Here is a 15,912-nt window from a genome sequence, read left to right as displayed (position 1 = left end):
CCCAGAGCACCCCCCATCCCATCCTGCTTACATATCCCCTCCCTTTCCTGACCTGGTAGGCTGGCTGCATGCTTGGATAGGGGTCTGGTATGGATTTTGGGAGGGACCCCACGTCATTTTTTTATTTTTAATATTTTGCTGTGGGGTTCCCCTCCAAACCCATACCAGACCTGAAGGGCATGCCATTTTTCCCACCAAATTTCTTTTGGCGACAATTCTTTTTTTTTTTTTTTACATTTAGCTTTGAGCGGGGAATCCCCCTGACAGCTGATGACTCATCGGTTGTTAAGAACACTCTTTAGCATCCAGCTATACACAGTGTGTTTAAAGAGAAAGAATGCAAAATGCATGAAAACTGCATGCAAAAGTGCAGGTTTAAAAAACACAAAACGCGCCTGAAAACCGCATCAATTGCAACCGCATAGATGTGAACCTAGCCTCAATTAATTGGAAGGGAAGTTATTGCTGTTGAATTGTTTGCAGATTTGATTGTTTTGATCCAAATTGCACATTGTTCAGATAATAAAATGAACAGCGTGTATGGCCAGCGTAAAGGCAAAACTTTTCTTCCTTTTTGGACAGAGTGGGGAGGGATTAGAGTCTCTGTTAGGCTGTCTGTTCCCCTGTTCGGAAGAGTCACCCTCCCTAGTTCCCCTTTCACCAGATGTCAAAGAAATCTCAAATTTTGGGTTGTCACTGGAACATGAATAGAGGGGGAATCTTCCAATGGGGACACCCAGGAATTCCCTCACTTTGGATGAGTTTTTCCTCACCTCCTGTTTTGGCTATGCAACAGGAAGTGAAGGGAAATCTCTCCAAGAAGACACACATGGCAAAAAAAAAAAAAAAACAACAGTCAGGGGCTATTAGTCTCCTTTTATTCTAACCAAACTGAAAAAGTTCTGCATTTATTTCTATTTTTAATTGATGAGTTTTATAAAAAAAAAAAAAAAAACGTGTGATTATGTACAGACTTGGAAGGGAAACAGTGTTAGTATAACTAAACAGGTCCACCGGGTTTGAAGTACTGTAGTCTGTTATTGATAAAAGCTCAGCGTGACAGCTTCAAGTCTCCTCCCCCCCTTTCAGGACTACACTTCCCGGCATCCCCTGTTTCAGGAGAAGCGCAAGGCATGCCGGGATCCCACTCCTTAGCCCCGACTCCACTGTACACAGACTGCACTTCATGGCCAGCACGGGACGGAGCATGCGTACCGCTGTGCCGAAAAGAAAGTACCGTCGCCGGGCCCCGAAGTCCGGCGGCGGGATGGAGTTCTTGGTGAAGTGTGAGAAGGTGGAAGAGCCGGTGACTGCCCCGAGTCTGCGGTATATGGCGGGGAGTGAGGTGAGGAGGAGGGGGGGACACCTGTCTGGGCTGTACAGGCGGCGCTCTCTGTGCTGCCCCGGTCCCATGGAGTGTGCATCGGTCACGTAGAGTGGGAATTGAGCGCAGGGAGTGTGCATCGGTCACGTAGAGTGGGAATTGAGCGCAGGGAGTGTGCACCGGTCACGTAGAGTGTGAATTGAGCGCAGGGAGTGTGCACCGGTCACGTAGAGTGGGAATTGAGCGCAGGGAGTGTGCAGCGGTCACGTAGAGTGGGAATGGAGCGCAGGGAGTGTACAGCGGTCACGTAGAGTGGGCATTGAGCGCAGGGAGTGTGCAGCGGTCATGTAGAGTGGGAATTGAGCGCAGGGAGTGTGCACCGGTCACGTAGAGTGGGAATTGAGCGCAGGGAGTGTGCACCGGTCACGTAGAGTGGGAATTTAAGCGCAGGGAGTGTGCAACGGTCACGTAGAGTGGGAATTGAGCGCAGGGAGTGTGCAACGGTCACGTAGAGTGGGAATTGAGCGCAGGGAGTGTACAGCGGTCACGTAGAGTGGGAATTGAGCGCAGGGAGTGTGCACCGGTCACGTAGAGTGGGAATTGAGCGCAGGGAGTGTGCACCGGGCACGTAGAGTGGCAATTGAGCGCAGGGAGTGTGCAGCGGTCATGTAGAGTGGGAATTGAGCGCAGGGAGTGTGCAGCGGTCATGTAGAGTGGGAATTGATCGCAGGGAGTGTGCACCGGTCATGTAGAGTGGGAATTGATCGCAGGGAGTGTGCACCAGGCACGTAGAGTGGGAATTGAGCGCAGGGAGTGTACAGCGGTCACGTAGAGTGGGAATTGAGCGCAGGGAGTGTGCACCGGTCACGTAGAGTGTGAATAAATCGCAGGGAGTGTGCACCGGTCACGTAGAGTGGGTATTGAGCGCAGGGAGTGTGCAACGGTCACGTAGAGTGGGAATTGAGCGCAGGGAGTGTACAGCAGTCACGTAGAGTGGGAATTGAGCGCAGGGAGTGTGCAGCGGTCATGTAGAGTGGGAATTGAGCGCAGGAAGTGTACAGCGGTCACGTAGAGTGGGAATTGAGCGCAGGGAGTGTACAGCGGTCACGTAGAGTGGGAATTGAGCGCAGGGAGTGTCCATTTAGCGTATCAAATGTGCACCATTACTGTTCCACCCTAGAGTCAATGTAAAAGGCTCATACAAGACATGTCTTTTCTCATCCTATCCTCTTCTTGGATTGCTCTATAGATGTGTACACAGACATGGAAGATGAACACACAGCTTACTATCAGATTTCCAGCTTGATGAGGAATTGCCCTTGTATGGTGTAGCTTTGCCTAAAGTCGGGGAGGCTAAATCCCCTGTTTGTTTTGCTGTCCCTTGGGAATCTTTTTGCCTTCACTTCCTGTCCCAGAGACCCACCAGGAAGTTAGAGGAAATCTCACCACAAGGGGGAGAAGAGGTGTCCCCAATAGAAAATGTCCCCTCCCGTTGTGTTCTGGGGACAAGGTGACAATGTTGGTTCTCCTTCCTGCTGAAATTGATGAGAGGTACAAATGAAGAGGCTCAATCTACCGAATGGGGACGTGGAGTGCAATAAAAACCTGATGAGGCTCTAAGCCGGGGGATGACATCATGTTCAGGACTCCACCTCCTAGTCCTGTAAATGACATCATCCGGTGGCCCTCTCTGAATCAAGCTGTTTGCCAGTAATTGTTAAAAACAGCCGATACATGCTAGCACTTAAGTGCTGGAAAAATACTTCTTCGGGTGCTGTAAACGTGCTCCACTTAGTGCTCCCCTAAGGTGTCCCCAGAAAGGTGAAGATCATAAGCCTTGGATTAGAGTTCCTGGTTCCGTCTGAATGACAGCTGGCGGGGATACGTAGCTTCAATGTGGAATGCTTAGGCTACTGTGTAACTCCGTGACTTGAAGTAAAAAGAGGGGGTCTCCATGGTGAAGTATATATAACCATTTATTAAGAAACAAAAAATATCCACTCACAATAAAAATAAACTGCTTTCTTCCTAGGTGTATGCAGGGCGGTGGTTCCAGTATATTTCCAGCATGCGTTCTACCGACCGGAAGTGACGTGGTACGCTCTGGATTGGCTAGACGCGTTTCGCCCTCCCACAGGGCGTTGTCAATAGCTAGTGTCCATAACGTACAATGCAGCTTATATCTGCATAACTCCTCCTACTCCTCCTCTAATTAGTCCAAACCTTCATTGTTTGTTCCGCTGGAAATACAGTGCCTTGCGAAAGTATTCGGCCCCCTTGAACTTTTCGACCTTTTGCCACATTTTAGGCTTCAAACATAAAGTTATAAAACTGTAATTTTTTGTAAAGAATCAAAAAGTGGGACACAATCATGAAGTGGAACGAAATTTATTGGATATTTCAAACTTTTTTAACAAATAAAAAAACTGAAAAATTGGGCATGCAAAATTATTCAGCCCCCTTAAGTTAATACTTTGTAGCCCCACCTTTTGCTGCGATTACAGCTGTAAGTCGCTTGGGGTATGTCTCTATCAGTTTTGCACATCGAGAACGGAAATTTTTGCCCATTCCTCCTTGCAAAACGGCTCAAGCTCAGTGAGGTTGGATGGAGAGCGTTTGTGAACAGCAGTTTTCAGTTCTTTCCACAGATTCTCGATTGGATTCAGGTCTGGACTTTGACTTGGCTTTTCTAACACCTGGATATGTTTATTTGTGAACCATTCCATTGTAGATTTTGCTTTATGTTTTGGATCATTGTCTTGTTGGAAGACAAATCTCTGTCCCAGTCTCAGGTCTTTTGCAGACTCCATCAGGTTTTCTTCCAGAATGGTCCTGTATTTGGCTCCATCCATCTTCCCGTCAATTTTAACCATCTTCCCTGTCCCTGCTGAAGAAAAGCAGGCCCAAACCATGATGCTGCCACCACCATGCTTGACAGTGGGGATGGTGTGTTCAGGGTGATGAGCTGTGTTGCTTTTACGCCAAACATAACGTTTTGCATTGTTGCCAAAAAGTTTGATTTTGGTTTCATCTGACCAGAGCACCTTCTTCCACATGTTTGGTGTGTCTCCCAGGTGTCTTGTGGCAAACTTTAAACGACACTTTTTATGGATATCTTTAAGAAATGGCTTTCTTCTTGCCACTCTTCCATAAAGGCCAGATTTGTGCAGTATACGACTGATTGTTGTCCTATGGACAGAGTCTCCCACCTCAGCTGTAGATCTCTGCAGTTCATCCAGAGTGATCATGGGCCTCTTGGCTGCATCTCTGATCAGTCTTCTCCTTGTATGAGCTGAAAGTTTAGAGGGACGGCCAGGTCTTCGTAGATTTGCAGTGGTCTGATACTCCTTTCATTTCAATATTATCGATTGCACAGTGCTCCTTGGGATGTTTAAAGCTTGGGAAATCTTTTTGTATCCAAATCCGGCCTTAAACTTCTCCACAACAGTATCTCGGACCTGCCTGGTGTGTTCCTTGTTCTTCATGATGCTCTCTACACTTTAAACGGACCTCTGAGACTGTCACAGTGCAGGTGCATTTATACGGAGACTTGATTACACACAGGTGGATTCTATTTATCATCATTAGTCATTTAGGTCAACATTGGATCATTCAGAGATCCTCACTGAACTTCTGGAGAGAGTTTGCTGCACTGAAAGTAAAGGGGCTGAATAATCTTGCACGCCCAATTTTTCAGTTTTTTATTTAACAAAGTTTGAAATATCCAATAAATTTAATTCCACTTCATGATTGTGTCCCACTTGTTGATTCTTCACAAAAAATTACAGTTTTATATCTTTATGTTTGAAGCCTGAAATGTGGCAAAAGGTCGCAAAGTTCAAGGGGGCCGAATACTTTCGCAAGGCACTGTATATATATACCCGACGTATATAAGTATGTGTGTATCCATTCTGTTAAAGAAATTATAAAGTACAGATATTCGGATATATAGATCTGGTTTTGATTATATAAGATGTGAGAAAAACTTAGTTGAATAATTTTGTTTCTCTTATGATTTAATACAGTGTGTGATGCCATCTAGTGGCCATTGTATAAATTTATCTTCCCTTTTGTAATGTTGTGAAATGGAAAAGAATTGTTAGGTGATCCTATTTCATTACAACATATTCAATCCGATTATAACCACTATGACATAATTAAAAATTATATATATTTAACAAAAAATACACATTGTCAAGTATACCATATATGCAATAAATATACAAGAATCAATATACATTAAAAATAATAAAATTATATATCAAGGATTGTACATCAAAAATTATTTTTTAAAAATTATTTATAATCAATGACCACGTTTAAACCCAGGGGCACCATGCTGCGAAGCTGGTGGATCCATTTGGTTTCGTTACGTGAAACTGACTGCTTCATGTTGGTGCCCCTCCAATGTTTTTCTATTTTGTCAATACCACAAAATTTGAGTTAAGAAAAACATTGGAGGGGCACCAACATGAAGCATTCAGTATCACGTAACGAAACCAAATGGATCCACCAGCTTCGCAGCATGGTGCCCCTGGGTTTAAACAAGGACATTGACATCAATTGTTTTATAAATAATTTAAAAAAAAAAAATTTTTCATGTACAATCCTTGATATATAATTATAATATTTTTAATGTATATTGCATCTATGGTATACTTGACAATGTGTATTGTATGTGTGTGTGTGTGTGTGTGTGTATATATATATATTTTTTTTTTTTTAATTATGTCATAGTGGTTCTAATCGGATTGAATATGTTGTAATTATATAGGATCATCTAACAATTTGTTTCCATTTCACAACATTACAAAGGGAAGATAAATGTATGCAATGGCCACTAGATGGCATCACACACTGTATTAAATCATAAGAGAAACAAAATTAAGAGAAACATTCAACTAAGTTTTTCATACATCTAATATAATCAAAACCAGATCTATATAGTCGAATACATTTTATCTATACTTTATAATTTCTTTAACAGAATAGATACACACATAGTTATATACGTCCGATGTGTGTGTATATATATATATATATATATATATATATATATATATATATATATATATATATATATATATATATATTTCCGGCGGAACAAACAGTGAAGGTTTGGACTAATTAGAGGAGGAGTAGGAGGAGTTATGCAGATATAAGCTGCATTGTACGCTATGGACACTAGCCATTGACAACGCCCTGTGGGAGGGCGAAACGCGTCTAGCCAATCCAGAGCGTACCACGTCACTTCCGGTCGGTGGAACGAACGCCTGAAGTACACCAGAACCACCGCACCGCATACAGCTAGGAAGAAAGCAGTTTTTTTAAATGTGAGCGGATATTTTTTGTTTCTTAATGGTTTTATATACTTCACCATGGAGACCCCCTCTTTTTATTTCGAGTCACGGAGCTACACAGTAGCCTAAGCATTCCACATTGAACCTACGTATCCCCGCCAGCTGTCATTCAGACGGAACCAGGAACTCTATTTAATCCAAGGCTTATGATCTTCACCTTTCAGGTGAGTGGGGTCACCTTAGGGGAGCACTAAGTGGAGCACGTTTACAGCACCCGAAGAAGTATTTTTCACTTTATAGAGGGGGGTTGTATTGATTGCAATTCGTATTTGCACAGTTATGAGTATATGTATTTAATGTTCTAGAGGATTGCACTGTTTCATTGCACTACACAGAATAAGCCCAGTCGGCTCTTTATTTGCATTTTCAGCAGCGCTGACATCTTTTGGTATTTTCTATTTAAAGGCACAGGCACTTTTATGTTAGCAGCAGCTTATACCTATTTATCCAGATTTTGCCACACATTAACTTTTTTGACTTTATAATTTACCCATAAGCGCGAGGTTCCTTTTTCTACATGCTAGCACTGCCCATAGTTCTTCAGTTTGTAAGTGCAATACTTTACCTTTTTATATTAAGTGTTTTACATGGAGAACACTAGGGTTTGTGTTCTCTTTTTGTCCCTACATGCATATTGGTTGTATTTGAGACCCATCAATCTATCCATCTGGATAGGAGGCAGTAAGGAGTCAGAAATGGCAGCTGCCATCTCCATCCCCCTGAGAGGGAAATCTGCGTGCTGTTAACTACTGGTAATGCAGGGGTCATGCTGCACTGGTGAGAGGCCACACTGCACTGGTGGTGGAGTTGCGCTCGTTTTTTTTGTGTTTATTAAAAGTCAGCAGCTATAAAAAGTGTAGCTGCTGACTTTTAAAAAACACACACTCCCCTGTCCCACGGTCTAGCGATGTCGATGCCCGAAGCCTCGCTTCTCTCCCTCTGCTCTCCACGGCACCAGCATTGCAAGTGTGGGCACCCGGCTGTGACAGCTTGTGGCTTCACCGCCAGGTGTGCGCTGCCCATTGGCCGGGCAATCTTCTGGGACCTGTGACTTGTCCTAGAAGATTGCAAGGAGGGAGGGGGAGAGGAGAACTTATGCTCGAGCCGCCTAGCAGGTACCTGTCTAAACTAGGTACCTAGTATATAGAGGGGGATTAACCGCGCTTAGAGAAAATAATATTGAACAGCAGCAACTTCAAGTGTGACCACACCCTGTAGAATATTTGTAAATTAAGTTGCGCTAAGTGTGATAAATGGAGATGTAAAGTCCATAAAGTCCCAATAGTAAATGATGATGACAAAATCCTAGATGTAATCCTGGACCAGACTCCCTTAAGGGTATAGGCTTACCAGATTCAGGTAAGAGAAAAGCAGATGCTCTATGAATCTTGTCACCTTGATAGAAGATCCAGGCCCACGTGAGCAGTAGACTCAATGGTCATTGGATCATGAAAAAAAATGTAAAATACGCAATAGCGTAAAACCCAACAACTAGGTAAATATCACCAATGTGACTTGAGAATAACGTGTGTATAAATTAGACCACCACCAAAGATCTCTATTAACAGTGGACAAGTGTAAATTAAAGAAATTGGTGTGTGTTAAATACCCCTTACCAAATATAAATAAGGGTAGGTGTATATAAACCAATTAATAATTCCAGCTGAAGTTGCCTCTTACCAGACGACAATAATGGATGTGCCAAAGTGAAAAAAACAATGATGAAAAATAGGTGTAGAACCATCACCAGCTAGATGAGCCTCTTACCATGTGAACAGAATCAAAAATGTGTAAAATCAGATTCCAATAAGACACCAAGATTCAGTACCGAAAAGGAACCAGTAGGGGTCGCCTCTTACCAGATCTTTAGATCAACCACGCTTGTATGATATAAAATGGTTGGGGGTCCGACCAATAGACTCGAGCAACTGATCCTCAGATGTTCCCAATGTTCACCATTCAAAAAGAGAGAGAGAGGCTCCCATAGCGTAAAACAGTAAAATTTATTCCAAAAATAAAAGCAAGAACACTCACAGAAACCAGGATGGAATGAGCAATTGTATACAGCCGCCGGCCGAACGGCTTCGCTCGCCCGCACTCTCTGGTCGCGATCGGATGACGTCAGTACGCCGTGCCCTGACGACGTTTCGTCACAGATGACGTTTTCAAAAACGTTTTGAAAACGTCATCTGTGACGAAACGTCGTCAGGGCACGGCGTACTGACGTCATCCGATCGCGACCAGAGAGTGCGGGCGAGCGAAGCCGTTCGGCCGGCGGCTGTATACAATTGCTCATTCCATCCTGGTTTCTGTGAGTGTTCTTGCTTTTATTTTTGGAATAAATTTTACTGTTTTACGCTATGGGAGCCTCTCTCTCTCTTTTTGAATGGTGAACATTGGGAACATCTGAGGATCAGTTGCTCGAGTCTATTGTCGGACCCCCAACCATTTTATATCATACAAGCGTGGTTGATCTAAAGATCTGGTAAGAGGCGACCCCTACTGGTTCCTTTTCGGTACTGAATCTTGGTGTCTTATTGGAATCTGATTTTACACATTTTTGATTCTTGTGGCTTCACAGCCTGTTTCCTACTGCGCATGCATGAGTCGTGCTGTGCTTTTTGAATGGTCCCGCTGTCTTCTGGGACCTGTGTGTCTCCTTGAAGGCAGTGGGGATGGAAGCAGGAGTGGCCAGAAATTACATAGATCGTGGCAATCTTATCCTGAAGTGGGAGCAGACACCTGGTTATGAAAGGTATCTGCTTCCCTCTCCCCCCAAAATGGTGCCAAATGTGGCAGCTGAGGGGGGGGGGGGGAGGAAACAAGTGGAGCTTTCCTTTTTGGTTGGTCGCTTTCATTTAGTTTGGACACAGCAGTGTTTTTCTTTAATTGGAAGATTTTTTTTTTTTATAAGGAAAGTTTCTTTGCATTGGGATTTATATACACAGTTTTTTGGACATTCTTTGGATTTTATTTTATATTTATTTTATGTTGTGCATATTGGAACATTTATGTATTAACTTCAGAAAATGATAAGTTTGATTTATTGCACATATAAATTAAAGTGAAACATCCTATAGATCACTCCATTTATAACATTAATGATGGAGATTTAATGCATAATGCAGTTGGTGAAGAGTTGTGCTACACTAATTTTGTTATACGTAAATTGAAGCTAGTATCTTTTATGCCAAAGATATTACACACAAATCATTGGCATAGCAGGTAGGATACAAAAATAGGAGCCTAGGTAGAATATTCGTTTATAAAAACATCCAACAGCTGGAGAGGGTAACACCAAAATAAGGAGGAACTGACAGAGGAGGAGAAGGAAAGAGAGGGAAAAACAAGAACGAATGGAAGAGAAGAAAAAAAGGGGGAGGGGCAGAGCGAGGAGCACTGGAAAAGAGGGTAAAAAAGGAGGGGGGGGGGGTGCATAAAGGTCAGTTTGAAAACTCAGGGTTAGGATAAACAGGAAAAAAAGGTACAAATCCGTTAGATAGTTATGCCTTGTGCATCAGTCCAGCTGCTTCAAATTTTATCAAATTTCAAGGGGCAGTTTCTACTGGCATAAATCATTTTGTAGAAAATAGGAGACCCAGTAATAGCTGCCTTCCATCCAGACACTGTGGGAGGAGCCGACGATTAAAAGTAACTTTTCCCCAAGCCCATGAGAAAGAAGCACCTCCTCCAACAGGAACCGGAAACACATCCCCAATACACTTTAAAAGACAGTCCTTGAACTGGTCAGTTTTTGTGTTTCCTCCGGACAGGGGAGGCGCATCACTTGGAACCTGGGTGAGGGAGGCCTCTGTTCTCCTCTGGCTTTCTTTTCTGAAAGATGACAATCCAAGACCACCCCTCAGACAGGAAAGTGGTAGCTTGGTTCCCTTTCTCCTTCTGTGTCTGGCAAAGGCCATGACTGGAAGTGGCTTACCCCCTTGACAGGAGCCGGCACAGGCAGTGTGGGTTCCCCGCCAGGTGTCTGGGTGCATGCAGCGCAGTGGCTTGGTGGTTGGCACTTCTGCCTGGCAGCCCTGGAGTCATCAGTTCAGATTCAGCCATGCCATGAGTCCTGCGTGTTTTCCAAGTATGCAAGTGATGCTAAAAGCTGTGGCTGGCAAAGGCAGAACATAAAGACAGCAACTTGGTTGCGTACCTTCTGCCGCTTCACGTAAGGCCCTGACAAACACAGCCAGCAGCAGCGCCTCCTCATCTTCAGCAATGATTGCAATAAGTGAAGTAGTAGTGGTTGTAGGCAAGAATAAATATGCGCATTTAGGCTTTTTATGTGCTCCAAATAGCAGAAGGAGTGGTGCATTTGGAGGCTTGTTCTAATGAATTTTGGGCATCCCAGTATATCCTGAAGGTACGGTAGTCATGTCGGCAATTGAGTCCAACCCCCTACTGCTTAGTCTTTTCAGGTGGCAGTGAGGGCACAGTAGCTTGGAGTATCAGCATTGCTTGGGGTAGCAGCGCTGTCACCATATAACAAAGCTTGTGTGTGTGTATATCAGGGCTTGACAAATTTTTCTGAAATCTAGGAGCCAGCTAAAAAAGTTAGGATCCAGTTTTTTTTTTTTTTTTTTGTTTTTTTTTAAACCAACAACCAAGCTTTATTTCCAAAAAAATAACATACTACATTTACACATAAAGACGACTAGAACCCCAGTCTCCTCTATAGCGCAATCGGATGGAAACAGACTGTCTGTTTCCATCCGATGCCATCTGATCCGATCCACGGGATGGATAGAAAATAGAACCACCATCCGTCTGTTTTTGGCGGACAGGATCAGATGGCGGCAGATTACTGCTCCGTAGAGGAGACTGAAGGGTCCGATCAGGTCTGCCTGAAAAACTGACAGGCGGACCTGGTCAGACAGCCTGTGTGAAAGGGGCCTTCAGCTGTGGCATGGCGATGAGGGAAAAAAAAAAAAAATTATATATGATTATATCATATATAATTTTTTTTTTATATATAATAATTGAAAAAAAATAAACTTTTTTTTATAATTGAAAAAAGAAAAATATTTTTTTTTAATAATAATTAAAAGAAAAGAAAAATATTTTTTTTAACCACTTTACGACTGCTCACAGTAATATTACTGCGGCAGAGTGGCTCGTTATCGTCTGACGACGTAGTACTACGTCGTCAGACACTCCCCCCTTCTGGGCGGCGCTTGCGCGCCGCCGGAGGCTCGCTCCCGCTGTTTTCATTCACAGCGGGAGTCGGGCCAGGGGAGGAGCAGCGGCGATCGCCGCGGATCTTACCCGATCCTCGGGGATCGAGTCTGGAGATCCGCCCACTGTGTGTAAACACAGCGGGCGGATCTCCATAGTGACAGGGAGTGACAGATCGGAGTGTTCAGCATAGCTGGACATCCGATATGTCCATGACTCACTCAGTCACCTCCCCCCCCACACGTCAGTAAGCACCAGGCATACATTAACCCCTCCCTCTCCAATAAAATTAACCCCTTCCCTGCCAGTGTCATTTTTACAGTAACAGTGCATATATATAGCACTGATTACTGCAGTAATGTCACTGGTACCCCCAAAAGTGTCAAAAATGTCAGTCAAGGGTCCGATCTGTCCGCCATAATGTCGCAGTCCCGCAAAAAAAATCGCAGATCGCCGCCATTACGCGTTAAAAAAAAAACACCAAAAATGACAGAAATCTTTCCCTTTGTTAGTAAACGCAATAACTTTTGCTCAAACCAATCAAAATACGCTTATTGCGATTTTTTTTTTTTTTTTTTTTTTTTTTTTTTTTTTTTTTTTTTTTTTTACCAAACATAGGTAGCAGAAAACAAATTGGCCAAAATTTTTTAAAAAAATTGGTTTTTACATCTTTTTTGGGGGGAATTTCATATAAAAAAATGTTAAAAATATTGTTATTTTTTCAAAATAAACGCTCTTTTTTTTGTTTATAGCGCAAAAAGTAAAAATCGCACAGGTGATCAAATACCACCAAAAGAAAGCTCTGTTTGTGGGAAAAAAAGGACGTAAATTTCGTTTGGGTACGGCGTCGCACGACCGCGCAATTGTCAGTTGAAGTCGCACAGCGCCGAATCGCAAAAAGTGGCCTGGACGGAAGACAGCAAAATCCTCCGGTGGTAAAGTGGTTAAATAATTAAAAAAAAAAATTAATAATAATAACCACACTCCCTGTCCACTTACATTTTACGCAAAGGTAAGTGGACAGGGAGATGAAGCCTGCAAAAACTTCCCTCACATCTCCTCTTGGGGAAGGAGATGGACAGGCATTGAGGACAGGCAGGGGAAACAGCCATTAGTTACTGCTTGTCAAACTCCTGGCCACCACAAGAGGGCGCCAGTTCCCCGTTCTCTCACTGAAGAAGGCCGAAAAGCCGCGGCCTCAATTTTCGGATGGCGCTGTAGTCCGTGCACTCGGTGAGTGGTTGGGGGGGGGGCGCAAAAGGGACAGGAAACGTCTTGCAGTGCACCCCAGGTGCCAGGTCGCTAATTCTAGTCGCCAATGCGACCTGGCACCCGGGGTTTTCGAGTCCTGGTGTATGTGTGTGTGTGTGTGTGTGTGTGTGTGTGTGTATATATATATATATATATAATATATATATAATTACACACACAATTTCTTACAGTGGCGATTTAACATGGGCCCCTGAAGTGATGATGTATTTCTCTAGGCACGGGGCCTTTTCACATTCATATACAAGGATGTAGGTGGGGGACAGCCACTAGAAGTATGCCTTTGTAGCAGATCCCTATGTTTATATTCTATATAGGATGGTGGTTTTTATATCTTCACCATAGTTCAGACCTAGTCATTCCATGTAGTGTCTGTCGGGCCTAGTCTCTCTCTATTGAGAATTTACAATAACTGGGTCCACCAAATTCTGATAATTATGATAAATCCAAGGGTGGTAGAGGTCTTTGGACTTTTAATGACTCTCACCAATATAGTAAGTTCTTTATAATCTTCTCATGGGCTATCCTGGAAGACGATTGGGGAAAACCGGAGTTAGACTTACCGGTAACTCTGTTTTCAGGAGTCTTCCAGAACAGCCAGGTTCCCGCCCTTATGTCAATGATTGTTTTTATGTTTGTATATGCTTTTAAGGTTTTGTTCTTCAGTTCTTGTTTTAAAACTGACCAGTTTAGCATAGGGACTGCCTTTTAAAGTGTATTGGTGATGCTTTTCCTGTTCCTGTTGGAGGAGGTGCTTCCTGGATGACTTCTGGAAATATTTACCGGTAAGTAACTCCCGTTTTTATTTGTTTATCATTATATGAGGAGGGAAGCTAGTATCTTTAAAACTTTTTTTTCTTTGTCACTTTTCAGTGCCTGGTCAACTTGGCTGACCTGAATCCCTACATTCTCTGCTCCATCTGCAAAGGTTATTTCGTCGATGCCACGACTATAACAGAATGTCTTCATACATGTGAGTACACGCATGCAAGAAATTGAGAGAAAACAAAATTAAAGCGGAACTAAAGGGAGGAAGCTCACGAATGTTACAAGGAGGTAGAAAAACACTAAGAAAGGATTTCATGAAAAGTGGGTTACAGGACCATTATAAATGCAACATGTATATGCAATTCATAATACAAAGCACAAGTGCAAACAGTCTGAAACCTTCCTCCTTCATGACCTTTATAAATGGTATTGGTGAATACACAAATATAAGTGGATCATATATCGATATAAATGCAAACCCTGGTACCTAGGTATACTCTAATACAGTGATTTACGTGCAAATAAGTATGAAACACAATGGTGTAATGTGAAAAAAATATCCACGAAATCACAATATTGCAGTATAATCGCATAAACTGAAAAATTCCTTAAAAGTGCAACATGTATATACAATTCATAGAGTCCATAAAAATCCATGACCTGAAAAGTGCTTGGGGATCCCCACCACCTCTCAACTGCGCTTACCTCTGTTTGACCTCTCTTACTAGGTCAAATTTCACCTTCCCCTATATGCTGGGGTTTGCACGGTGGGCTCCTCCTTCTCCTCCTTATTTGTGCCACTGTATAATCAGAGACCCTTTTTTTTTTTTTAGTGGGAGGTGTGGCCCTTTAGAACCCTGTTGATTAATTTCATCGTCATGGTGTAGTAATTTCGAAGTAGGTATTTATTTAAAAGTAGTAACTTGCATTTAAATTTTAAAACAAAGCGCTCCTGTAATGGATTGCAGGATACAAAGGTTCTCACATCACTTCCTCTGTGCAGCAGTGTCACCTGACTCGCCCTATGCTTGTCATCACGGTCACGTGATTTCATCAGGGGTATCAACTACTAAGTGCTGGTGTGGTGAGTCACAGCAGCTCCCAGCAGGAGGTAGGCTTCACTTGCACCTATCTGTATCATACACAACCGTGAGAACAATATACACTGTATTTTTTCTTTTTTTGTTTTTCAGTTTGCAAAAGCTGCATAGTAAAGCATTTTTACTACAGCAACAGGTGTCCAAAGTGTAATGTTGTCGTCCATCAAACGCAGCCTCTGTATAATATCAGGTGTGTAGTAATGATTTCAATAGAATCTTTTGCCAAATAATTCCTTCTTTTTACCATTTGCCTTGCATGTTTGTTTTACTCCCTACTCTATTTCTCTGCAGTAAGCATACTTGCACACAGAACTGATGTTCGAACATCAGTATTCCTGGCTGAAATTTGAGGCTTTTATTTTGTTTGTATCTTTGCATACATGAGTAAAGGAAATTCTTTATAATAATATTGCATTCGCATATTTTTGTGTATTTGTGCGTAAAAGTGTAAAATACTAATAGGCAAGTCAGATTTCTACCCCCCCTTTTTTATTTTTTATGCGCGTGTGTGTATATGTATATATACAGTCTCTCTCTCTCTCTCTCTCTCTCTCTCTATATCTCTATCTCTATCTCTATCGCTCTCTATATCGCTCTCTATCTCTCTCTCTATATCTATCTCTCTCTCTCTATATCTATCTCTCTCTCTATATCTATCTCTCTCTCTATATCTATCTCTCTCTCTATATCTATCTCTCTCTCTATATCTATCTCTATCTCTCTATCTCTATCTCTCTCTCTCTATATCTCTCTCTCTCTCTATATCTCTCTCTCTCTCTCTCTCTCTATATCTCTCTCTCTCTCTCTCTCTCTATATCTCTATATATATATATATATATATATATATATATATATATATATAGATATATATCTCTCTCTCTCTCTCTCTCTCTCTCTCTCTATATAGATA

At 42.5% G+C, this 15,912-nt stretch overlaps 1 protein-coding gene across 1 annotated transcript in view; it reads left to right on the top strand.

The window, feature by feature from the left end:
- Positions 1-1,178: 1,178 nt before the first annotated feature.
- PCGF6 (polycomb group ring finger 6) overlaps positions 1,179-15,912 on the top strand; it is an 81,935-nt gene continuing 67,201 nt past the window's right edge. Inside the window, exons 1-3 of the mRNA XM_082268405.1 lie at positions 1,179-1,345; positions 14,008-14,107; positions 15,096-15,192. Of these exons, the coding sequence (XP_082124531.1) occupies positions 1,187-1,345; positions 14,008-14,107; positions 15,096-15,192 (356 nt within the window). The 5' untranslated portion in view covers positions 1,179-1,186. The remainder of the gene's footprint in view (positions 1,346-14,007; positions 14,108-15,095; positions 15,193-15,912) is intronic.

This window comes from Pelophylax lessonae (assembly GCF_965119305.1).
Source record: "Pelophylax lessonae genome assembly, chromosome: 9".
Lineage (NCBI taxonomy): Eukaryota > Metazoa > Chordata > Amphibia > Anura > Ranidae > Pelophylax > Pelophylax lessonae.
This window is presented reverse-complemented; position numbering and strand designations above follow the sequence as displayed.